Genomic DNA, 27,356 nt, shown 5'->3' with positions numbered 1-27,356 from the left:
GAAACATGTTCCAGAATTTTCTAGTTTTATTTCAGATTTATAGCACTTGAAGTCTTTAAACTTTTGTTTTCCAAATGAAACTGGTTCTTGCAACTTAAGCACCAGTTGAAACCACAAAAGTCTAAAGAACACTCTTTCATTGAATCCTTCTGAAAAACAGGCATTACAATGACACAATGAAAATTCAACCAAAAACGCAAATCCAAGCCGAAGCAGCTGACAGTAGCCTTCCAGTGAAAATGTACACATAGTACAAAAGCACAACAGATTGGTAGGTATATCTGTGAAATACAACTTTTAAAATGCCAAATGTATCAATCAGATAGGTTAAAACATTTTTAGAAAGATTGTGGGGAAGAGTACACATTTTCCAAGGTTATAAAATTACATGCCAACCGTAACCTCAACATAATGACCCACCTCAAACTAATATCTAAACATTTATAAATTTTTCCAGACTTGATTCTTACCATAAATAAAAGTCTTAACATAGTATTCATAATGATCTTACATTAAGCAAATCAGCCTAACATATAAATAATACTAAAACAAATTGGCACACTACAGCCAGATTGATCCAATTCTGAATGTTGCAGTAGGATATATTCTCAATCTAAACCAACCTGAACCTGGGTGTCTTTAGGTTCAATCCAAATAGCAAGGTTCCAGGTCAGGCTTCATAATCACAGGGCAGCAATAATAGTGTTTATAGCAAGAACAACTACCACTTTTTTAGATTTTTTTTAGTTTTTCACAACCACGCGGAAGGAAAAAAAAGAAGCCTGCATTAGCAATGGATTCCAAAGTTGATCGTCATTGTCAAGAGGCACAAAGAATTAGTCTGAGAGGATTGAGTGTGAGTTTTTCTACACTGGATGATGCTCATTTCTGACCGTCAGTAAGGGCCTTTATAAACAACTTTTTGGAGTTTTTGCCTATTTTGTGGTAGGCATCTCCACCATTTAGCAGCAAAGCCTATCAATAGAATTACAAGCCATATGATTTGTTATATTTTAAAATCTAGGTCACTTCTGAAAGCTCGCACATAACAAATTTTCCTATTTCTATTAGCAAAACCCAGATAGGAGGAGAATGGGCACAGAGAAATCAGAGGGAGAATGCTTACATGAAAAAAAATGGAAATTCATACATGAAAACAAAACTTAAGAAAAATTGGCAATGTTAATTTACATAGGTGCTTTAATGTAATCCATTTGAAGCTGTTTCACAAAGAAAAACAAGATCAACTGTTGGAAAGTAAAAGAATGGAAACATATGGCAGAGAGATGTTTCAGTAAGTAACTAAAAGTAGAAAGAGAAATGTTGAAATAGGGCACAATTCTCCTTCACTTGCCCATTAAGTTAAAGCCAAGCTACTGGAAGATAAGAATTCTGCAGTTTTAACTTCAGTTTAATATAAATAGAATATATTACCTACTTGATTTATATTTGTCCAATAAATATATTCATTTTAAATATTGAATAAGTTCTCTAATAACACTCATCACTAGGATCTTTGAGAGGTATAATTTAATACAGTCTGCATCATTAAGATTTGGGTTTAAGACGCACATTTGCTTCTCCTCGCCAAAAAGGAAAAGAACAACATTCATTTATAATATCAATATAAAAATTACCTTTTAAAGATCTAATGTGCACCATTTATTTCCGAAAACAGAAGATATAATATGCAGCAAAGAAAGTAATCAACCATTTTCTTAAGAGCACCAATTTATAACTGGGAAAGGAGATTCTGCAAATCACATTTATAATCAGCGAGAAGTAATTTCACCAACTAGCTGCTTCCTGACTGATTCATACTTAGTCATCCCCTATTACTTCACAAAAAACTCATTAGAATAAACCACACAACACAACAGTCAATACCAAAAACTAATTTTACAAAAATCATACTGTAGACAAATAGCCTACTTTAAAAACTGCTGTTGAACAGATTTCATTATATTCACATCTTCCAAAATTGTTTCTAAATTAATTTTAGCAAAAGCAAAATCAATTTAAAATGGGACTTTTTCATTTTGAAGTAACCAATCACATGCAGAACAAAAAGGCAGTTAAAGTATTATGTGTTACCATGATTAGCTATCCCATCATTGTGAATCTCTGGCAAAGCGTTCATATCAGCAAGACCTCTATGTGTGTGAGGACTATAACAGAAAGAAATTACTCAACCAGCCTCATTGTTTGCTACTGAAAGTTCATCCTTATACTAAGGCACAGACGAATAAACAACATCTTTGGGAAGGACCCCAGACCTTGATGCGAATCAATACAATCTAGTGCAAGGTTTAGAGAGAATTCAAAAACACCAGCATATTAAGAAATAAATTTTGAGTAGTTAAATGCCTAATTTGTTGTTTGAACTGCAGATGAGATACAAAGGCAGAGTTGGCATTGTTTCAGGGACGGAAGCCATATTATTCTACTTAAACTCAGTTTAATTCATTCATACATATCCAATCTCTTCTTAATTCAAAGCGAATTAAATTGTCCATAACTTGAACTGCATGATAATATCAGGAAAGTATAAGCAACATTTGATGCACCTCTGTACAAATGTGGCTGATTAATACAACTCCATCCCCTCACACTGTTTCTCAATTTGAGGAAGCTCACTCCCTCATTCACCATACACAAATATTAATTTCATGCATTTTTACCCAAGATCAATAATCAGGCAGGAATACAATTTCTTTGTGGGATGCTAATATAATTGCTAAATACATCAGCACAACACTATTATTATAACCATATAACAACTACAGCATGGAAACAGGCCATCTCGGCCCTTCTAGTCCGTGCCGAACACTTACTCTCACATAGTCCCACTGACCTGCACTCAGCCCATAACCCTCCATTCCTTTCCTGTCCATATACCTATCCAATTTTTTACCAAACCTGCCTCTACCACTTTACTGGAAGCTCGTTCCACACAGCTACCACTCGCTGAATAAAGAAGTTCCCCCTAAACTTTTGCCCCCTAACTCTCAACTCATGTCCTCTTGTTTGAATCTCCCCTATTCTCATTGGAAAAAGCCTATCCATGTCAACTCTATCTATCCCCCTCTTAATTTTAAGTTACACAAATGACACAAAAAGAATGGCTTCCAGCTGTACAATCATTCTTTAATTTTTGCTGCACCAGAAGCTTCCGAACAGCTGGAAAATTCACAAAGTGAGGCAACCATTGACCTGGGTTATCAGAAAGTGTGTCATGTTAGACATTTACCTGTTGGTTGTAAAGCTCATTGGAGTAGGTGCTTAACCCCAGAGTTCAACCCTGACCTCAGATCCGTTTTTGTGGAGTTTGCATATTTGTTCAATGAGCACTTGGCCTCCATTGTTTAAGTTACGTAGTACGTGCATCCATACAAAATCTAATGTGCAGACATAGCGATGTGCTACTCACAGCGCTGAAATAATGACACGGAGTCGGTAAACTGCAGTTAAAAAATATTTTATTCCAACTTCGCGGCCTCGCTTTAAAGCCTCCCTGATCCCGCGTGGGCTTTTTCCCTTTGTTGGTGAAGCAGACCTGGCGCCCTTTTGGGACTGGCTTTTATGCCAGTGCTCTGGCTATTTGTGAGCCGGTTCGAGTGCGCTAGGAAGTGGGTCGCCACATAACCCCCCCCCCCCCCAGAACCAGTGATACACCCCACAATGTCCACAGTCTGGGCCGGACCCTGTTTGGGAGGTCGGCCTCTGCGCTGCAGTGCCGGGAACTCGACTGGTTGCGCCACGTCCACATGGGCCAGTTTGAGTCGGTCCACCATGAAAACCTCCTCTCTCCCCCCAACGTCCAGCACGAACGTGGACCCATTGTTCTAGATCACCGTAAACGGCCCCTCATAGGGCCGTTGCAGCGGTGGCCAATGCCCGCCCCTTCGTACAAACACCAACTTACAGTTCTGCAGGTCTTTGGGTACGCAGGTCGGGTTCTGCCCGTGCTATGAAGTGGGTATGGGGGCCAGGTTACCGAGCTTCTCACATAGTCTGCCCAGGACTGCTGCAGTTCTTCTTCGTGCCTCCGTGGGGCTGGTATGAACTCGCCGGGGATGACCAGGGGTGCGCCGTACACCAACTCGGCCGACCAGGTGTGCAGATCGTCTTTGGGCGCCGAGCGGATGCCAAGTAGGACCCAGGGAAGCTCGTCCGCCCAGTTAGCTCCTCGCAGGCGGGCCATGAGAGCCGACTTTAGGTGACGGTGGAAACGCTCCACCAGGCCGTTTGACTGTGGGTGGTAGGCAGTTGTGTGGTGTAGCTGAGTCCCCAAAAGGCTGGCCATAGCTGACCACAGGCTGGAGGTGAACTGGGCACCTCTGTCGGAGGTAATGTGGGCCAGTACACCAAAGCAGGACACCCAGGCGCAAGATTCGGAGGTGGTGTCGGTGAGTGGGACTGCCTCTGGCTATCTGGTGAACCGGTCCACGATAGTGAGGAGGTGCCGCACTCCGCGCAACACTGGCAGGTGGCCCACAATATCCACATGAACGTGGTCGAAACGCCGGTGGGTGGGGTGGAACTGCTGCGGCAGAGTCTTGGTGTGCCGCTGCACCATGGCCGTCTGGCAGTGCATGCACGTTTTGGCCCATTCACTGACCTGCTTGTGGAGTCTGTGCCAAATGAACCTGCTGGAGACCATCCGGACAGTTGTCCTGATGGAGGGGTGCGCTAAGTTATGAATGGAGTCGAAAACACGTCGCCGCCAGTTTGCCAGGACAACGGGACGGGGTTGGCCGGTGGTGACGTCACAGAGTTGGGTCCTCTCACCTGGGCCTACGGGGAGGTCCTGAAGCTGCAAACCGGAGACTGTGGTTCTGTAACTTGGGATCTCCTCATCTGCCTGCTGCACCTCTGCCAGCGCCTCAAAGTCTACCCCTTGGGAATGGGCATGAATGTTGGGGCGAGAGAGCGCGTCCGCCACAACATTGCCCTTACCCAAGACGTGCCTGACATCCGTCGTGTATTCAGAGATGTAGGACAGATGGCGCTGCTGGCGGGACGACCAGGGATCGGACACCTTCGTGAACGTAAAGGTAAGCGGCTTGTGGTCAGTGAACACGGTGAAGGGCCTACCTTCTAAGAAGGAGCTGAAATGCCGGATTGCCAGGTATAGCGCCAACAGTTCCCGGTCGAAACCACAGTATTTGAGCTCGGGCAGTCGCAGGTGTTTGCTGAAAAACGCCAGGGGTTGCCAGCGACCCGCGATGAGTTGCTCCAGTACCCCACCGACTACTGTGTTAGATGCGTCCATTGGGAGGGCTGTAGGGACGTACATCCTGGGGTGCACTAGCATCGCGGCGTTTGCCAAGGCTTCTTTCGTTTTAATGAAAGCGGCGGCGGACTCCTCGTCCCAGGTAACGTCCTTGCCCGTACCCGACATCAGGGCGAACAAGGGGCGCTTGATTCGGGCAGCTGAAGGGAGGAAGTGGTGGTAGAAATTTACCATACCCATGAATTCCTGAAGGCCTTTGATTGTGGTGGGTCGGGGAAAATGGTGGACTGCGTCTACCTTAGTGGGCAGAGGGGTTGCCCTGTCTTTAGTAATCCTGTGGCCCAGGAAGTCGATGGTGTCGAGCCCGAACTGGCATTTGGCCGGGTTGATTGTTAGACCGTATTCACTCAGTCGGGCGTAGAGTTGACGGAGGTGGGACAGATGGTTCTGACGACTGCTGCTGGCTATGAGGATATCGTCCAAATAGATGAAAGCGAAGTCCAGGTCGTGTCCCACCACATCCTTTAACCGCTGAAACATCTGTGCGGCATTCTTCAGGCCGAACGGCATGCGGAGGAACTCGAAAAGGCCGAACAGGGTGATGAGTGCTGTTTTGGGGACGTCGTCAGGATGCATCAGGATTTGATGGTATCCTCGGACGAGGTCTACCTTGGAGAAGATTCGTGCGCCATGCAGGTTTGCTGCAGAATCCTGAATGTGCAGCACAGGGTAGCAGTCCGGTGTTGTAGCCTCGTTCAGCCTGCGGTAGTCGCCACATGATCTCTAGCCCCCGGCTGCTTTGGGCACCATGTGTGGGGGGGGGGGGGGGGGAGGCCCATGGGCTGTCGGACCGCCATATGATCCCCAATTCCTCCATCCTCTTGAACTCCTCCTTCGCCAATCGGAGCTTGTCCGGGGGAAGCCGGACACAGGCGTGGAGGGGTGGTCCCTGGGTTGTGATGTGGTGCTGTACGCCGTGTCGGGACATGGCTGCCGTGAACTGCGGTGCCAGAGCCGATGGGAAACCCGCCAGGACCCTGGTGAAGTCGTTGTCGGACAGCGTGATGGAGTCGAGGTGAGGGGCTGGCAACTGGGTTGTACCCAGGGAGAACGTCTGAAAGGTCTCAGCGTGGACCAGTCTCTGCCTCGGCAAGTCAACCAGTAGGCTGTGAGACTGCAAAAAATCTGCACCCAGAAGCGGTTGGGCTAAGGCGGCCAGTGTGAAGTCCCACAAGAACAGGCTGGAGCCGAACTGTAGCTGCGCCGTACGGGTGCCGTAGGTCCTCACTGTGCTGCCATTCACTGCCCTCAGGGTGGGACCCGGTGCTCTGTTGCGGGTGTCGTAACTCGTCGGAGGTAAGACGCTGATCTCAGCACCGGTGTCGACCAAAAAATGGCGTCCCAACCTCTTGTCCACACATACAGGAAGGAGGCTATCCCGATGGCCAGCCGCCGTAGCCATCAGCGGCAGCTGGCCCTGGCGTTTCCCAGGAACTTGCAGGGCGGGCGACAGCAGCGGGCTTCTGCGCCCCACTGCTGGTGGTAGAAGCACCATTGTTCGTTGGGCTCCTCACCCCTGCCTCTGGGGTTGGCGGGCTCTGTGGCCGGGCCTGGTCTGGTTTGCTGCTGGGAGCGTGGCCTGGTGATCTGTGCGACAGACGCCCGACTCACCCTCTTGGCATTCCACAGCAAGTCCACCTGGACTGCCACCTTCCGGGGGGTCGCTCAAATCCGCGTTGGACAGCAGTAGGCGTATGTCCTCGGGCAGCTGCTCCAGGAATGCCTGCTCAAACATGAGGCAGGGCTTGTGCCCTCCGGCCAGAGACAACATCTCATTCATTAAAGCCGATGGAGGTCTGTCCCCCAAACCATCCAGGTGCAGTAAACGGGCAGCCCGCTCACGCCATGAGAGTCTGAACGTCCTTATGAGCAGGGCTTTGAATTCCGTGTATTTGCCGTCCGCTGGGGGAGACAGTATAAACTCAACCTGGGCCGCTGTTTCCTGGTCAAGGGAGCTCACCACGTAGTAGTAACGTGTGTCCTCTGAGGTTATCTGCCGAACGTGCAATTGGGCTTCTGCTTGCTGGAACCATAGGTGAGGTCGCAGCGTCCAGAAGCTTGGCAGTTTCAACGAAACTGCATTAACAGATGTGGCGTCGTTCATCTATGGTCCAAATATCGTTTGGGCCGTCGGGGTCACCAATTGTAGCGGTGTGCTACACGCAGTGCTGAAATAACGACATGGAGTTGGTAAACTGCAGTTAAAAAAGATTTTATTCGAACTTTGCGGCCTCGCTTTAAAGCCTCCCTGATCCCGCCCTCCCCGGGCGCAGATGCTGTAGGGGGCACGTATTCACAGTCCTGTCCTGCGCGCGGATGCTGTAGGGGGCACGTATTCACAGTCCCGCGCAGGCTTTTCCCTTTGTTGGTGAAGCAGACCTGGCACCCTTTTGGGACTGGCCTTTATGCCGGCGTGCTGGCTATTTGTGAGCCGGTTCGAGTGCGCTAGGAAGTGGGTCGCCACACAGAGCTATTTCCTAGTAGTAAGAGTCAGGAACAACCACAAAAAGATCACGGCAGGGCTTTGAAGTGTGTTGAATTACACACATGCTACTGATCGTTTTCAGCATTTTGTCTAAGATCATTCAGTTTTGTAAAGAGACACCAGGGGGGGCTCTCTAGAAAAATAAAATGTACAAGCAACTCGGCATCACAGGGGAGTCGGATTCTGAGCCAATGGAATTCCTGTAACATGAAGCCGCAGTAATTGTGCATTAGAAGAAAAAAATTGTGCTGATTTATTTTGTTTCTTCTACAAAAATTCTGTGAGAATGAGAATCAGGTTTATTATCACTGACATGTGTCATAAAATTTATGGTTTTTCAGCAGCAGTACAGTTCATAAAGATTACTATCAATTTCAAAAAATAGTGATAAAGATGCATAATAAACAAATGTTTATGGGGGTCCATGAACTGCTCAGAAATCTGATGTCATTTATACATTGGGGAGACATTGTTGGGGGGGGGAGTTGGGGGGGAAGGGATGATAATTTTTTTCTTTCTGTAACCTATTTGAAAATTCAATTTTAAAAAATCATATAAAAAAAAGAAATCTGATGTTGGGGGAAGAAGCTTCACTTAAAATGTTGAGTATGGGTCTTCAGGCTCCTGTTTCCACTTCAATGGTAGTAATTGGGGTTGCCCAGATGGTGAGGGTTGTAGCGGTGTGCTACACACAGCGCTAAAATAACGACACGGAGTTGGTAAACTGCAGTTAAAGAAGATTTTATTCGAACCGCGGCCTCGCTTTAAAGCCTCCCTAATCCCGCCCTCCCCGGGCGTGGATGCTGTAGGAGGCACGTATTCACAGTCCTGCACGAGCTGTTCCCTTTGTTGGTGAAGCAGACCTGGCACCCTTTTGGGACTGGCCTTTATGCCGGCGCGCTGGTTATTTGTGAGCTGGTTCGAGTGCGCTAGGAAGTGGGTCGCCACAGGGTCTCAAATTAGTGCTGCATTCTTGAAACACTGCCTCTTGAAGACTCCGTCGATGGCAGGGAAATTTGTGCCTCTGATGGAACTCTATAACCCTCTGCAGCCTCTTGCAAACCTACACACTGGAGCTTCCAAACATAGAAACATAGAAAACCTACAGCACAATACAGGCCCTTCGGCCCACAAAGTTATGCAGAACATGTCCCTACCTCAGAAATTACTAGGCTTACCTATAACCCTCTATTTTACTAAGCTCCATGTACCTATCTAAAACCCCCATAAAAGACCCTATTGTATCCGCCTCCACCGCCAATTCCACGCACTCACCATTCTCTGAGTAAAAAACTTACCTCTGACCTCTGTACCTGCTCCCCAGCACCTTAAGCCTGTGTCCTCTTGTGGCAACCATTTCAGCCCTGGGAAAAAGCCTCAGACTATCCACACGATCAATGCCTCTCATCATCTTATCAGGTCACTTCTCATCCCTCCTTCGCTCCAGGAAAAAAAGGCTGAGTTATTCAACCTATTCTCATAAGGCATGCTCCCCAATCCAGAAAACATCCTTGTAAATCTCCTTTGCACCCTTTCTATGGCTTCCACATCCTTTCTATAGTAAGGCGACCAGAACTGAACACAGTACTCCAAGTGGGGTCTGACCAGGATCCTATATAGCTGCAACATTACCTCTTGGCTCCTAAATTCAATTCTACGATTGAAGGCCAATACACTATGCCTTCTTAAGCACAGAGTCAACCTGTGCAGCAGCTTTGAGTGTCCTATGGACTCAGACCCTAAGATACCTCTGATCCTCCACACTGCCAAGAGTCTTACCATTAATACTATATTCTGCTATAATATTTGACCTACCAAAATGAACCACTTCACACTTATTTGGGTTGAACTCCATCTGCCACTTCTCAGCTCAGTTTTGAATCCTATCAATGTCCCGCCGTAACCTCTGATAGCCCTCTACACCACCCACAAAACCTCCAACCTTTGTGTCATCAGAAAATTTATTAACCCATCCCTCTACTTCCTCAGCCAGGTCATTTATAAAAATCACAAAGAGTAAGGGTCCTAGAACAGATCCCTGACACACTCCACTGGTGACCGACCTCCACGCAGAATATCACCCATCTGCAACCACTCTTTGCCTTCTGTGGACAAGCCAGTTCTGGATCCACAAAGCAATGTCCCCTTGTATCCCATGCCTCCTTACTTTCTCAATAAGCCTTGCATGGGGTACCTTGTTAAACGCCTTGCTAAAATCCATATACACTACATCAACTGTTCTACCTTCATCAATGTGTTTAGTCACATACTCAAAAAATCCAATCAGACTATGATGCAACCAGTCAGAATGCTCTCCACCGGACATCTTTAGAAATTTGCAAGAGTCTTTAGTGACAGACAAAGTCTCCACAGATTCCTAATGAAGTAGAGCTATTGCCATTTCTTCTTTGTGACTGCATGAATATGTTAGGGCCAGAACAGATCATCTGAGATACTGACACCCACTGATCCTTTAATGAGGATTGGTATGTATTCTCCTGACTTCCCCTTTTGTAAGTCTACCATCAACTTCTCGGTCTTGCTGACATTGAGTCTGAGGCTGTTACTGCGACACCACTCAACCAGCTGATCTATCCCACTCAAAGCAGCACACAAAAAAATGCTAGAGGATCTCAGCAGGTCTGGTAGCATCGATGGAGAAAGTTAAGTAGTTGACATTTCATGCCAACAGCCTTCTTTAGAACTGAGAGGGAAAGGGAGAAATAACAGAATTAAAAGGTGGGTCGGCGGTGGGTGGGGGGGGGGGGGAGAGAGGCTAGCTAGAAGCTGATAGAAGAGGAGAGGAGAATGGATAATAGGAGAGAGGGAACCCAGGGGGAAGTAATAGGCAGGTGAGAAGTAGTAAAAGGTCAGAGTGGGGAATATAGGAAAGTGGGGTGTACTTTGTTCACCAGAAGGAAAAATCAATATTCATGCCACCAAATTAGAGGGTACCCAGACTGAATATAAGCTGTTGCTCCTCCACCATGAGAGTGGCCTCATCTTGGCACAAGAGGAGGCCATGGATCGACAGGTTGGAACTAGAATGGGGATTGGAATAAAATGGTGGCCACTGGGAAGTCCCGATTGTGGCAGATGGTGTGGAGGTACTCGATGAAGTGGTTTCCCAATTTACAACAGATCTTACCAATGTAGAGGAGGTTGCATCGGGAGCACGGGACACAATTGACAACCCCACCAGATTTGCAGGTGAAGTGTCGCCTCACCTGGAAGGATTGTTTGGGGCCCTGAGTGGAGGTGAGATCTCTGGGCAAGTGTAGCACTTAGGCCACTTGCAGTGGTAAGTGCTTGGAGGGAGATCAGTGGAGAGGGTAATTGGACAAGGGAATATGGAAGGGAACAAACCCTGCGGAAAGTGGGGAGGGGTGAGTCAAGCTACATTTAGTGGTAGGGTCCCTTTGGAATATGACAGAAATGTGGGTGAGGGCAGCATCAATGAACATCTCTTGGTTCCTACAACCAAACATGTCTTTAGCACCCCACCCTCTGTCCCCTGGCTTCCTGCAGGGACTGCTCCCTCAAGATTCACTTGTCCGTTCATCCCTCCCCACTAATCTCCCTTTCAGCACTAATCCCTGTAAGCAGCTAAAGTGCTATCCCTGTCCATACGCCTCCTTCCTCATCTCCATTCTGGGCCCCAAACAATCCTTCCGGGTGAGGCAACACTTCACCTGCGAATCTGTTGGGTTTGTCTATTGTGTCCAGTGCAACCTCCTTTACATTGGTTGAGATCCATCATAACTTGGGGAAACACTAGATCAAGCAACTCCCGTCCATCCGCCAATAAGAGGAACTTCCTGGTGGTCAAACATTTTAATTCCAATTTCCATTCCCATTCCAATGTGTCAGTCCATGTGCCAAGGTAAGGCCACCCTTAGGGTGGAGGAGCAACACTTCATTGTCCCTCTGGGTAGCTTCCAACCTGATGGCATGAACATCATTTTCTCCTTCCCGTAAAAAAAAATTCCCTCCTCCCCACCCCCTTCTTCTATTCCCTACTCTGGTCTAATATCTCTTCTCACCTGCTTCAGCTATCACTGTCTACCTACTCTCCTTTCCCTCCACCCACCTTTATATTCTGGTGTCTTCTCCCTTTCCAGTCTTGAAGAAGGGTCTCAGCCTGAAATGTTGACTGCTTATTTATTTGCATAGATGCTGCCTGGCCTGCTGAGTTCCTCCAGCATTTTGTGTGTGCTGCTTTGGATTTCCATCTTTTGCAGATTTGCTTGTGTTTATGATCCATCTCACTCCCGTAAACATTCTTATCAGTTTCTGCCAACAACAGTGGTGCCATCAGCAAATTTATAGATGATGTATGGAACTGGCGGAGACAGCAGAGGTACTTAATGAATTCTTTGCTTCAGTATTCACTATGGAAAAGGACCTTGGCGATTGTAAGGATGATTTACAGTGGACTGAAAAGCTTGAGCATGTAGATCTAAAGGAAGAGGATGTGCTGGAGCTTTTGGAAAACATCAATTTAGATAAGTCACTGGGACTGGATGAGATGTACCCCAGGCTACTGTGGGAGATGAAGGAGGAGACTGCTGAGCCTCTGGTGATGATCTTTGCATCATCAATGGGGACAGGAGAGGTTCTGGAGGATTGGAGGGTTGCAGATGTTGCTCCCTTATTCAAGAAAGATAGCCCAGGAAATTAAAGACCAGCGAGTCTTATTTCAGTGGTTGGTAAATTGATGGAAAAGATCCTGAGAGGCAGGATTTATGAACATTTGGAGAGGCATAATATGAGTAGGAATAGTCAGCATGGCTTTGTCCAAGGCAGATCATGCCTTATGAGCCTGATTGAATTTTCTGAAGATGATTGATGAAGGTAGAGCAGTAGATGTAGTTTATATGGATTTCAGCAAGGCATTTGATAGTGTACCCCATGCAAGACTTATTGAGAAAGTAAGGAGCCATGGGATTGAAGGGGACTTTGCTTTGTGGATCCAGAGCTGGCTGGCCCACAGAAGGCAAAGAGTGGTCGTAGATAGGTCATATTCTTCATGGTGGTTGGTGACCAGTGGCGTGCCTCAGGGATATGTTCTGGGACCACTACTCTTCGTGTGTTATAAATGACCTGGATGAGGAAGTGGAGGGGTGGGTTAGTAAACTTGCTGATGACACAAAGGTTGGGGGTGTTGTTGATAGTGTGGAGGGTTGTCAGAGGTTACAGCGGGACACTGATAGGATGCAAAACTGGGCTGAGAAGGAGCAGATGGAGTTCAACCCAGATAAGTGTGAGGTGGTTCATTTTGATAGGTCAAATATGATGGCAGAATATAGTATTAATGGTCAGACTCTTGGCAGCGTGGAGGATCAGAGGTACCTTGGGGTCTGAGTCCATAGGACACTCAAAGCTGCTGCGCAGGTTGACTCTGTGTTTAAGAAGGCATACAGTGCATTGGCCTTCATCAATCATGAGATTCAGTTTAAGAGCCAAGTAGTAATGTTGCAGCTATATAGGATCCTGGTCAGACCCCACGGAGTACTGTGTTCAGTTCTGGTCACCTAACTACTGGAAGAATGTGGAAACCATAGAAAAGGTGAAGAGGAGATTTACAAGGATGTTGTCTGGATTGGGAAGCATGCCTTTGAGAATAGGTTGAGTGAACTTTGCCTTTTCTCCTTGCAGTGACGGAGGATGAGAGGTGACCTGATAGAGGTGTGTAAGATGATGACAGGCATTGATCGTCTGGATAGTCAGAGGCTTTTTCCCCAGGGCTGAAATGGCTAGTATGAGAGAGCACAGTTTTAAGGTGCTTGGAAGTAGGTACAGAGGAGATGTCAGGGGCAAGTTTCTTTACATAGAGAGTGGTGAGTGCGTGGAATGAGCTACCGGCGATGCTAGTGGAGGTGGACACGATAGGATCTTTTAAGAGACTCCTGGATAGGTACATGGAGCTTAAGAAAATAGAGGGCTATGGGTAACCCTAGATAATTTCTAAGGTAAGGACATGTTCAGCACAGCTTTGTGGGCTGAAGGGCTTGTATTGTGCTGTAGGTTTTCTGTTTCTACAATGTTTGAGCTGTGCTTAGCTACAGTCATGAGTGTAGAGAGAGTATAGCACTGGGCTAAGCACTCATCCTTGAGGTGCACTCTATGTTGATTAACCACGAAGATGATATGTTTCTAATCGCTCCCCACTGACTACGGTCTCCCGATAAAGTTGAGGATCCAGTTGCAGAAGGAGGATGGCAGCACAGAGGCCGATGTTTTGAAGCTTCTTTGTTAATAGTGAGGGAATGATGGTGTTGAGAGCTGAAGTGCAATTGATTAACAGCAGTTTGATATATGTTTTGCTATTATATAAAAGTTCCAAAGCCAAATGAAGAGCCAGTGTGAATGTATGGGCTGTAAACCTGTTGCAGTATCTCAAATTTTTGGACAGTGATTTTTCAAAACTTTAAGTGCAAATTTCTGCAACCCGAACAACCGTAATAAAATGTATGCTGTAACTGTGATTAAAATACAATGAGCTATATAAGCTCAAAAATTAAAAATATAATCCAAAATGCTCATCTGCACTTTGCACAATGAATGATTTGACAGGTTGGGTTGTGAAAACTAGAATTGCTTGATACTTACAAGGATTACATCTTCTCAGATCAAGACCTTGTTGCCTGGATGTCCTGTTTCACACAGGGTCATTCATGGTGAGCAGGTCTGTGGCAAGGTTCCAGACTATGTGCAATACAGCTCCAAAGTGCTCAATATCTGATCAGATGGATAATGATGTTCGATGAGTGTTTCTTAAAATGGGATCTCCAGATATCTTGGACTCACCATGCCACTGAGCACCAGATTTCTGGCTTGTTAAGCTTGTATAATTAGTTATAACATCAGCTCAAAGCATACTACTGTAGAAAATATGAGCTACAATAGTGATAAACCTGAATTCCACAGATCACTGAAAACGATGATAGGAAGACTGCATTTTTCCCAACAAAAGGTACAATTGCATGGCTATCAGTGCAATTCTTTACACTACTTGTGTTCTGCACATAAAAAGCTTCAACAAGATCCCAATGAGAAGCTTATCGCAAAAATTGGTGGTGCTATTGACAGTGAAAGAGTAATGCTATTATTATCCAAAGCAAAATGAATCAAAATTGAATTATTAACAGAATACAGAAAATGATGGTGACGGGTTGTTTTTGTGACTGAAAGACTGTGGTTAGTGGTGTCAACAGGTTCTACTCATTATATGGATGCAAATTCAAGGTATGATTACTAAGTTCACAGATAATGAAAATTAGTCGTGTTATTTGAGGGTGATAAGTCTGAGGTAGCAATTTTTCCATAGACATATTCTCAAACAATAAGGTCTGGCTCCTCCCTCCTCTCCCCCCTCCCACTTAGAACAATAGTGATCATTTGATAAATAAAGCAGATTAATGGAAAAATGGAAGTTAGCTCTGTCAAATGCAACATGATGCACTTTGGGATTAAGAGCTGGATATACATATACATGGCAGGGATTCGGGAATATTGAGGAAGAGAGGCATGCAGCTACAGAATCTGTAGATCCCTACAGGAGGAGAGGGATACACACAGACAGATAAAAGGCATTGGGTATGTTGACCTTTATTGTTGAACACAAAATATAAAAGCAATGAATTAGAGTGCACCTTTATAAAACTTTGGTTCAGCCATAGCTGGAGTATTGTGTAATTTTCTGGTCACCACACTGGTGGAAGGATGTGAATGCACTGGAAGAAATGCAGTGAAGATCTAACAGGATGTTGCCTAGTATTGCATGATTCAGTTATTGGAAGCCAGACAGACGGGGCTGGTTTTTCTTAGAGAAGAGGTGGCCTGGGTAGGGGGGAGGGTGGTGGAACTTGATCAAAAAGATAACATAACAAAATTATTAGTGCCACAGATAGGGTGGATAGTGGAAAACCTGCCTATAATGGAGATGTCTAAAACCAGAGGCATCAATTTAATTTGAGTAAGAGGGTTAGAGGGGTTCTGAGGGAAGTTTTTTTGTCCCTTCTAGAATCTGATTCCAGGCTACAATTTGAAACACTGGTGATAGAGGTAATTACTCTCAGAACATTTAAAAACAACTGGATGAGCATTTGAATCACCAAGGCAGAGAAGAAATCCTGAGATTCATCAGGATGTTGCCTGAATTAGAATGCACATCTTATGAGGAAAGGTTGAGCAAGTAAGGGCTTTCCTCGTTGCAGCAAAGGAGGATAAGAAATGACTTCATAGATGTGTACAAAATGCATTCATAGAGTGAACAGCCAGTGCCTGGGGTAGAAATGACTAATACAAGAGGGTATAATTTTAAGATGATTGGAAAAAAGTATAAGGGCAAAGCCAGAGGTAGATTTTTATCATACACAGAGAAAGGTGGGTGCATGGAATGAGCTGCCAGGGTGGTGGTAAATGCAGATACATAAGGGATCTTTAAGAGACTTAAATAAGTACATGGATGAAAGAGGGAGGGAAATGTTAGATTAATCTTCAAATAGGTTAAAAGGTCATTACAGCATCATGAGCCAAATGTCCTGTACTGTGCTCTTCTATGTTCTATAATATCATGGTCCAAGTGCTGGTAAATGGGAACACTGAAGCTACCTGATTGTCACACAGACACAGTAATCTGAGGGACGAATCTGGCCATCTAACAAACATAATTCTGGTTAACTGGGGCAGCTGCTCATTTGGGACAACTCTTAAAGAACAACAACTAATTGAGAAAATTGTCATGATTTCCTTCATTTATTTGAGATACTATGCTACAACTGTGACAGGAGACTGTTGCTGAACACTTTCTAACTAGAATTAATTGAGTGGACTTGTGTGACAATTAGACAATACACCATGCTTGGAGTGAACAGTTTTTAAATAGTGTCAGTTGCATGTGTTTGTGTTCAAAAAGCAGTGATTTTTGTCACTGATAATTGGCAAGAAATAAGCCCTAAGATAATTCAAAACTGTTAAGCTCACTGAAAGAATTTCACTACTTCAACAAGTTAGGAACTATGAAGAATTTGAAGGTATGGACAATCATCTGGAATTATAGGCAGTCGACTATCTGGACTGATTTTACTCATTTATAGTCAATTAAGGGTGGTGGGGAGGAGATACATCTCTACCAAAGGAGATATAAGGCTTTCCTTCCCTCCACTAGCCTGCAGGTCACCCTTGAGCAAGGTGTGGCAGCTGCTTAGCCCACTGCTCAGGGTCACATGAAGACATGGGAGCAGGTGGTGGATGGTCGTATGAGTATCTGATGCGTAACAAAAGTCCTGGTTACGTGACCACTGATGCTAGGCTGATGAAGAGTATTGATAATGGCAAGTGTCACCTGCCTTGTAAAGACATTGGCCAGAAGGCAATGGCAAACCACTTGTATAGAAAAATCTGCCAAGAACAAACATGGTCAAAGACTATGATCACCCATGTCACACAACACGGCACAAAATGATGATGATGAAAGTTAATCAAAAGAACATGGCAGCATACACTGGATGAAGTTCTCCATTGATAAATACTAGGAACTAATAAACAGTTTTATAGTACTGTAGTAGCATTGGCAGTGTTCTAATTCAATCATAGAAACATAGAAAACCTACAGCACAATACAGGCCCTTTGGCCCACAATGCTGTGCCGAACATTTACTTACTTTAGAAATTACCAGTGCCTCAAGAATTTTGTTCACTGTTATTAACAATATCAAGGACAGTTGCATCCTCAAAATTAAGTTATTGAAATGATTCATCCTTTGTATTGGTCATTTTATCTTCTACCATAAAACCAATATCGACAGCTGTTAGAAGAGGTGCCACCAAGCCACTGTGATTGATACTACAGTCTTGGACCCAGAATAAACATGTTGGCCTCATTACTCTCAGTGATTACATGATGGTGCCCAGCATCAGCTGAAGGAGGTGAAATGACACAACTGAGCAAGAATTCCAGAATGTTTTTTAAGAGTTTGCTAGTTCAATTGGGCTGGGTGTGTCTTTGATACATTCAGAACATCTTCTTAGAAGTAAGTTTAGTGGTCCATTACCGTTCATCTTTAACATTATCTTGTATTTTTATACAGAGTGGCCTTTATAAAACTTGGTGACTAGATAGGCTATTGCAGAAAAGTAACAGTCAGCTGTGTGTTGTTTTCAAGAGCTGCATATAGTCCAGGTGAGTCACTGGTGTTTCTTTACAGGATAGTTTCAATCAAACTCTCACTTACCTTGCGCTTAATTTCAACTCTGGATTCATCTTGCAACAAGCCCTTTACCAACATTACAATACTTTGGATATCAGAAAATGTACAGAAGCTAACAGAATCTAACATATTCAATTTTACTGCAATGAAAGCAGCTCTCAATAACTACTACACTTCATATAACTGACTATGCAATATTTTGGCTAACAACTTCTAGTACCAAATGCCAAACAGTAAGAAAATATCTGATTAGTTATGCAAAATGATATCCAGTCTTGTATAAAACTTGAAATGTACCTTCATGTTGGATGCCTCTGTCTCGAGTTGTGTCAAATGGTTTGAGTTGTCTTCTAATTCTTGTCGCAGATTTGAATTCTCCATTTTAAGTGCCTCAACTTGCTTCAGGAGCTGATCATATGAAGCTGATGATTTAGCCATCCTGAATGAGATGGTGACCTATTTGGGGAGGGGAGAGGGTAGAGAAAACAGGAAATTCTAGCATTGGAACAGGATTTTTAAAAAACTTAATCAATATGCATTATGCCTGTTTATAAACTACACACTTCAACTTTTACAAATTCAGTACTGACTGCATATTGACTATGGGTAATGATACTTCCATTTTTTTTCAAACTTTAACTTGTATGTTTGTTTGTCTTTTGAACTTCAGTACAACAAAGATCACCCAGCTGAGCTGAACCTGCAGAACCCTCCTTACAAACATCTGGGATTTTTTACCTAAATATTTTAATCACATCCAATATAACAATCATGAGACACTAGACACAGAATTAGGCTGTTCTGGCCATTGAGTCTACACTGTCACTTAGACGAGATCAAAATATTTATTTACTATGGTAACAATGCTGCTCAATACTTTTAGAATTTAATTTGGTGCCTTTATGAGTATGTTATGCAGCTTCAGGGAGCAAACCAAAGAATGAATAAGGATATTTTTGGCCATCATTCCCCATCCTTGCTGCAGGACATGCACTATCTCATGGGAGATCTTGCTGTGTTGATTTAAATCCCTCCAGAAAATATGCAAAATATTGATTACAAACAAACTGAATCATATGACAAGCAACATTATATGTTAAAAACTGAGATTCAACATTAAACAATTCTGAAGCTGAGGACAGAGCTATAAAGCAGGGCCTTCATGTCTGGTACAGGGAGTATTCCAAATATTCCCATGTATGGATGAGCATAAGAAACTAGTCAACAGAAGGTTACAGAATACTGTCAGAGTGCATGCTTCAAATTCTTGGGGGAGGTTGGTTGAGCTTTTGACCAAAGGAGTCAATGTAGATGGATGGTCTTCACTTCAAAGCCCGAACCAATGTCTTTAACGGAAGTAAACCAGTGATTGGGAAATACTTTACCTAATTTAGCAAGAGAATGGGCAAAAAGTTGCAATGTTTCCCACAAATATTTCAAATTTGTGCCCATCCCCTTGCTAAATTAGGTTAAACCTTTCCTGACCAAAACCTGGCTCAAAGAAGTGAGTACTGGAATAAGCAGTGATAGGTTAATGGTACTAGTTGGAGAGTGGTAATCCAAATAAAGTACGAAATGTTGTGAACTTCAGGTGGACCAAGGGTTCAAAGGAAGAAATTGACTAAGATCACAAATGAATGACTCACAGTAGAAATGGTCAGTTCTGATACTGAAGGTTGCAATATGCCCAGATGTTGTACAAGAATATTATTCCTCAAACACAAGAAAATTTACAGATGCTGTAATTCCAAAGCAACACACACAAAATGCTGGAGGAACACAGCAGGCCAGGCAGCATGTATAGAAAGGAGTAAACAGTCGATGTGTCAGGCCGGGGCTCTTCTTTAGGATTCCCGCCCAAACCATCGACTGTTGACTCTCTTCCATACATGCTGCCTGGACCGCTGAATTCCTCCAGCATTTTGTGTGTGTGTTGCCATGTTATTCCTCAAGCTTGCATTGGGCCTTACAGTAATAGCACAGGAGACCACAAACAGACTGGTCCAAATAGAAGTGGGATTAAAAAAATAATTGCTAGCAATGGCAACAACAAGTTTCCTATTGCCTACAATTTTAACTTTTCATCCCACTCCAACCTGTGTGCAGTTCTTGCACGGTTACAATGAGGCCCAATGCAATCTTGAGAAGCAGCAAGCAACTTACCTTATGTTTGAGCATGCTACAATCAATCTCCTGTTTCCACAATCTCCTCTGGCAGCTTACTCCAGATACCCAGTATTCTTTATGTGAAAAATTTGTCGCTCAAACCTCTTCCTTCTCACCTAAAACCTATCCCCTCTAGTTTTAGCCAACCTAACATGTAAAACAGACACTAGCTATCTTTCCAAACTATTTTTCTCAATTTCAAATGCCTCTTATCATGTTACCCCTGAGCCTCCTTCACTCCACAGGGAAAAAATCCAGTCTATCCAGCCCTCCTGATATGATCTACAATCCAGGCATCTTTATGCTTTTAAGAGAAAAACAGGAGGTAACAAATCCAGGTGCCAAACAATGTTAACAAAAAACAGAAAAGCAAAAGGAAGAAGAGGGGATTTATCACAGATAGTGAAAGTTCAACATCTTAACAATCTAGAGTAAAAGTGGTGAAATGCAACTTTTTTAAAAAAGCAATTTATGATGCATGAGAAAATACTTTCACAAAATCCAGGAAAAAATTTAATGTATTACTCTGCAAAATGTAAAGGGCCTCAACACAGTGGAATTGTGAAATGCATCCCAAAAAGTTTTTTGAGTCTATATATGCAGGCCCTACTTGGGAGGTCTCTTACTTCCTTCACATACATGAGTAAAAGTTTTTACGTTACGTCTCCATCTAAATGTGCAAATGTGCAATCATGGTAACTTATAATAATAATAAATAGAACAGTCAATGTAACATAGAAATACACTCAAATCAGTGTGAGTTAATCAGTCTGATGGCCTAGTGGAAGGAGCTGTCCCTCCCGGCCTTTATGCTGTGGTACCATTTCCCAGATGGTAGCAGCTGGAATAGATTGTGGTTCAGTTGACTCGGGGGCCCCAGTGATCCTTTGGGCCCATTTTTCACACCTGTCTTTGTAAATGTCCTGAATCATGGGAAGTTCACAGCTACAGATGTCCGCACCAGTCTCTGCAGAGTCCTACAATTAAGGGAGGTACAGTTCCCGTATCAGGCAGTGATGCAACCAGTCAGAATGCTTCAATTGTGCCTTTGTAGAAAGCTCTTAGGATTTGAGGGCCCATACCAAACTTCCTCAACCATCTGAGGTGAAAGAGGCGCTGTTGTGCCTTTTTCTCCACATAGCTGGTGTGTACAGACCACGTGAGGTCTTAGGTGATGCGGATGCTGTGGAAATTGTTGACATATGCAGTTGTGGAGGCCAGGTCATTGGGTGCATTTAAGGCAGAGATTGATAAATTTTTAATTGGACATGGCATCAAAGGTTGCGGGGAGAAGGTTGGGAACTGGGGTTAAGGAGGAGATAGAAAAAAGTATCAGCCATGACTGAATGGCGGAGGAGACTTGATGGGCTAGATGGCCTAATTCTGCTCCTATGTCTTATAGTCTAACTTAAAGCTGTTTACCCTCTCAACTCCAGATCCATTGATGTCAATATGGGTTAGCCTGTCGCCATTCTTTCTGTAATCCACAACCAGCTCCTTTGTTTTTGCGACACTGAGGCTGAGGTTGTTTTCTTGACACCACTGTGTCAGAGAGATTACTCCTTCCCTGTAGGCCACCTCGTTATTGTTTGAGTTAGGCTAATCAACACAGTATCATCAGCAAATTTAATTAGCAGATTAGAGCTGTGAATGGCTACACAGTTAGGTTGTACAGGGAGTAAAGGACGGGACTTAGTACACAGCCCTGAGGGGCTCCTGTCTTGAGAGTCAGAGAGGTGGAGGTGAGGGAACCCACTCTTACCGGTGATCTGACAGGAAGTCCAGGATCCAGCTGCACAAGGCAGGGTCAAGGCCAAGGTCTCTGAGCTTCCTGTCGAGCCTGGAGGGAATTATAGTGTTGAATGCTGAAATGAAGATGTTTTGGAGAACATTTGGATTACCAGGAGGAAGTATTTGCAGCCTTACAGCACTTTAAGGTGGATAACTTCACCAGGACCTGAACTAGTGCACTGGTGGACTTTGAGGGTGGTATGTTGAATACTGGGTGAAAGGCTAAGTCTTTGGGGTAACTGCAAGTCTATGTCTTTGCTATTGCCTAGCTCACAGTTGTGTTCAGTGTTGGTGTTGATGCTTGCTTTTTTTTTGCCACTGGGGGGAGGAGGGATTGTTGATCACTGCCACTTAAGCACAGGAGGGGTGTGCTGGCAGTAACTTTGGGGTTCTCACATTTAACTGTCATTCATTCTTTGGGGCACTTCTCTGTTTTCATGGATGTTTGTGACGTGAAAGCATTTCATAATGTATATTGTATACATTTCTCTGACATTAAATTGGATGTTTGAACCTTTGAACCTTTAAAGAAGGAATTGTGGAAGCCCCTGCAGATATATTTGTTTCATTGATAGCCAGTGGTCAAGTTTACAAAGACAGGAAGGTGACTAAAATTCCATTGTTTGGGGAAGAAAACAAGGACAAGCCAGGGACAGTCAGCCTGATATCAATCGTGGGGAAGTTATTGAAAGCAATGCTGAAGAACAGGATCTACCAACATTTAGAAAGACAGTTTGATTAGGAAATATCAGCATGGCTTTGTTTATGGGATGTCATGCTTGAAGCTTTTACAGATTTCTGAAGCAGCCAAAAAAAAAATGAGGGAAGGGCAGTGAATATTGTCTATTTGGACACTAGCCATGCTTTCAACAAATTCCTGTTTGATAAGACTGGTCTGGAAAGTTGGTTCCATGGAAATTACAAGGAGATCAGAGCACAGGACTTGGAGTGCAAGTATAAAAGGAGGTTAATCTCCTTTTCACCAAACAGAGCCCTAAAAGAGGCACATTTGTAAATAGTTAGTTAATAGTTGATAGGCTAATTGGCAGCAGCCAATAAAAAATTAGGATAAAGCAAAACAGCCACGTTAGAGTAGGCCAGTTTTTTTTTGAGTGGATATCAGATGCTTTGACATGACGAGGTGAGTAAGGGACTTGGGTGTGGGAGAGAGAGGAGCTCTTTAGGGGAAAAGACTACAAGGCATAGGTAAGGTTGTGGATGTGGCTGTGTTGAGAAGTACTGCATAAAGAGGAAGTACTCAAGCTCTGATTTCTAAAGCTATAGTGGGCAGAGGCTAATGTTAGGCTTACATAAAGTTTCATTTATTCTTTTGCAGAATTAGACCAATGGGAATGGCAGTCAGTGGTATGCTCCTCATGCAACATGTAAATCTGGAAGACCTCCCGTATTCCTGATAACTACACCTGTGTGAAATGCATCTAGCTACAGCTCCTTATAGACAGTGTTAGTAACTAGAGCTGGATTAAGTATCGATCATCTGTGAGGCTGACAGGAGTTACAGGGAGTAGTCATTCCTAGGTTGGACCATGCAAGTAGCTGCTGACCGTTAGGAGACAGAAAGGGAATAGAAATACTGTTTTGGATACTGCTCAGGTGTGGGCAGGATAACCTTCAGATTGGTGGATCATTGAGATCTTTTCAGGGGAAGGCATTACCTGTACAAAGTGATGGGTTACATCTAAACTCAAGAGGGACCAATGTCCTTGTGGGCAGGATTGGCTGCTTTATGTTTTGGAGTTTAGCTATTTCAGAAGAAATAAGGGGGGGGGGGGGCAAGGAGTAATATTGCTAATCTGGAATAGTACCACAAACGGGAGGACCATGGAGGGATAACAAGTCAATGTGCAAGGAAGTCAGGAAGGGAGTAATCACCCTGCTGGGAACATTCACCAGAAGCAGATGGTAGATTTATGGAAAGGTGCAAAATAGCTTAGTTGTTGTCATGGATGAACCCAAGTTCCCTAATATTGGTTAGAACCTCCTTAGTGCAAAAGATTTCATTGGGGCAGGATTTTTGTGTGCCCAGGAAGGCTTCCTGACACTAGACAGGCTGCCTGGCGGAGAGTCATTCTAGTACTAGGCAATGTACCTGGTCAGGTGTCAGGTCCCACAGAGAAAATTGGTGGGTAAAATCAAAGCTCAGGGCATCAGGGGGAAGGCACTGACATGGATAGAAAACTGGTTGGCAGATAGAAAGCAAAGGGTAGCGGTGAATGGGTGTTTCTCGGAATGGCAGGTGGTGACTAGTGGGGTGCCACAGGGCTCGGTATTGGGACCACAGCTGTTTACCATTTACATTAACGATTTGGATGAAGGCATAGAAAATAACATCAGCAAATTTGCTGATGATACTAAGCTGGGTGGCAGTGTGACATGTGATGAGGATGTTAGGAGAATTCAGGGTGACTTGGATAGGCTGGGTGAGTGGGCAGATACTTGGCAGATGGCATTTAATGTGAATAAGTGTGAGGTTATCCACTTTGGGAGTAAGAACAGGAAGGCAGATTATTATCTGAACGGTGTAGAGTTGGGTAAGGGAGAAATACAAAGAGATCTCGGAGTCCTTGTTTATCAGTCACTGAAGGTGAATGAGCAAGTGCAGCAGGCAGTGAAGAAGGCTAATGGAATGTTGGCCTTTATTACAAAGGGAATTGAGTACAAGAGCAAGGAAATCCTCTTGCATTTGTACAGAGCCCTGGTGAGACCACACCTGGAGTATTGTGTACAGTTTTGGTCTCCAGGGTTAAGGAAGGACATCCTGGCTGTAGAGGAAGTGCAGCGTAGATTCACAAGATTAATTCCTGGGATGTCTGGACTGTCTTACGCAGAGAGGTTAGAGAGACTGGGCTTGTACACGCTGGAATTAAGGAGATTGAGAGGAGATCTGATTGAAACATGTAAGATTATTAAGGGATTGGACAAGATAGAGGCAGGAAATATGTTCCAGATGCTGGGAGAGTCCAGTACCAGAGGGCATGGTTTGAGAATAAGGGGTAGGTCATTTAGGACAGAGTTAAGGAAAAACTTCTTCTCCCAAAGAGTTGTGGGGGTCTGGAATGCACTGCCTCGGAAGGTAGTGGAGGCCAATTCTCTGGATGCTTTCAAGAAGGAGCTAGATAGGGGAATCAAGGGATATGGGGACAAGGCAGGAACCGGGTATTGATAGTAATTGGTCAGCCATGATCTCAAAATGGCGGTGCAGGCTCGAAGGGCCGAATGGACTACTTTTGCACCTATTGTCTATTGTCTTTTAGATGAGCATATAGGAGTCTCTGATCACAACTCCTTGATCTTTATAGCATTGGACAAGAACAGAAGATGTGGGAAAGCATTTAACTGGGAAGGACTAATTATACTGTTATTAGGTAGGAATTTGGGAGCTAAGTTGGGAGCAAATGTTCTCAGGGAAATGTACAGCAGAAAGTGGAGGCTGTTAAGGGAGTATTTGCAAAGTTTTTTTGATAGATTTGTCCTATAGAGACAGGGAAAGTATGTTAGGGTAAAGGAACCATGGTTGATGAGAGATGGAACATTTAATCAAGAGGAAAGACAAAGAATACTTGAGGTTTTGGAATCAAAATTCATGGGGCTCTTGAATTAAGGTAGACAGTAATAAATTAAGGGACTTGACAGCAAGAAAGGGCAATATGAAGGTCGGGTAGGATTAAGGAAACTTCAGGCGTTCTACAAGTACGTGAACAGGAAGATGACAAGAGTAAGGGTAGGACCACGCAAGGATAATGGTGGGGGGGGGGGGGGGGTTGGAGGAGGAACATGTCTAGAGGAGCAGGTATAGAGAAGTTCCTTAATATAGAAGTAGAAGTGGACCCAATGTGAATGATGGAGTAGGTCTGGGGGCTATGATGTGCTGGTTAAGTGTGTAGGAAGAACTAGGTGGACCGGAACTTGGTGAGGAGACAGACGGACAAAAGTGAGCAGGTTACCTAGAATTGGAGAATTTGATATTCATGCTGCCATGTTGTAGACTACCCAGGCAGACTGAGATGCAGTTCCTTTGGTTTGCATTTGGTTTCACCCTAATTGCAAGCAAGTGAAACAGTACCTCGTATTCCAGACCCTGTCACTACTTCCACCCTTCCTTCACAGTGACTTCATTCATTATGACTCTCTACTTGACCACATAAGTAGCTTTCTGGATCTTATCTAGTCTTCCATTAGCAAAGTGTTTTGCATTACTGAAAAATAGCAAGGAACCACTGCATGAAAGAATTAGAAACTGAAGTATTACGTCTTTCTTATTTGTTTGACAATCATACAATAACAAGTTTATCTCAACTTGACCAAGGGCCAATACCCTGAAGATCAGGCAATAAAAACCATGATATATAATTTATGATCTCTCCAAAGAATTGGTGCTGTCATCCTTTAACAATATGGCCCCAAGAGGTACAAAATGTGATTCTTTGATATTGCTGAAAGCCATTTAGTTATATCAAAATCACCACCTTTAAATAATTAAAAAATGTGGCATAAGCATAGAGCAAACTTGCTCTGAGTCCAGTTAATTTTCCTCAGTTAGAGCAGACAGAAGAGATACTCAAATGGTATATTGCCTCCCAGGTGGCAGGATCAGGGATATCTCTAATCAGGTACACAGCATTCTCCAGGGGGAGGGTGAGCAGCAGGAAGTTGTGGCATTTATTGGGGAAAATCAGGTTGGTGTTGGACTCCAAGAGATGGAATTTGTAGAAAGCCTCTGAGATGGCCTTTTAGAGCAGCTTGTTCACCCCACTAGATTGCTGTTGAGGAATAAACCAGATTTGATTAGGGAGCATAAGGTAGAAACCCTTCGGAGGCAGTGTTCATAAATGATACAATTTCACGCTGCAGTTTGAGGGAGAGATTATAAGGTCAGATGTACCAGTGGAATAAAGGGGATCTGACTCATGAAAGAGGAGCTGGCTAAAGTTGATGGAAGGGGACACTAGTAGGGATGACAGCAGAACAGCAAGAGCTGGAGTTTGTGGAGGTGAGGGTAGGGGGAAGAATGTGTAAGGTGCAAGATGGGTACATCCTGAAGATGAGGTATCCTAAGGGGGGGGGAGAGGGGAGAGAGAGTAAACTTTGACAAGGGAAGTCAAAGAAAGCATAAAAGAAAGGAACAGAAAAAGTTGTGGAAAATTAGAGGATTGGGAAGTTTTTAAAAACCAACAGAAGGCAACTAAATACCCCATGAGAGAGGATGAAATAAGAAGGTAAGCTTGCCAATAATGAGGGTACCACAGTTTTCTCAGATACCGGCAGTCTCCGGGTTACAAATGAGTTCCGTACCCAAGTCCGTCTTTAAGTCAGATTTGTACGTTAAGTCGGAACAAATACATCCGGTATTATTTAGCATCAGTTAGTCAAATGTTTGTCTTAG

The 27,356-nt window shown here is 44.0% G+C and overlaps 1 protein-coding gene across 15 annotated transcripts in view; it reads right to left on the bottom strand.

Annotated features, from left to right (window-relative positions):
- The window catches only part of apc (APC regulator of WNT signaling pathway), a 204,977-nt gene that overhangs the window by 104,183 nt on the left and 73,438 nt on the right, over positions 1-27,356 (bottom strand). For 13 of the 15 annotated variants that reach the window (XM_059969564.1, XM_059969561.1, XM_059969560.1 and 10 more), the window contains one exon: positions 18,293-18,451. In XM_059969564.1, the coding sequence (XP_059825547.1) occupies positions 18,293-18,433 (141 nt within the window). In that variant the 5' untranslated portion in view covers positions 18,434-18,451. Of the gene's footprint in view, positions 1-18,292; positions 18,452-21,923; positions 22,027-27,356 lie in introns of those variants that run through there. The other 2 variants (XM_059969562.1, XM_059969569.1) reach the window with 2 other exon arrangements.

Source organism: Hypanus sabinus, chromosome 5 (genome assembly GCF_030144855.1).
Source record: "Hypanus sabinus isolate sHypSab1 chromosome 5, sHypSab1.hap1, whole genome shotgun sequence".
Taxonomy (NCBI): Eukaryota; Metazoa; Chordata; class Chondrichthyes; order Myliobatiformes; family Dasyatidae; genus Hypanus; species Hypanus sabinus.
This window is presented reverse-complemented; position numbering and strand designations above follow the sequence as displayed.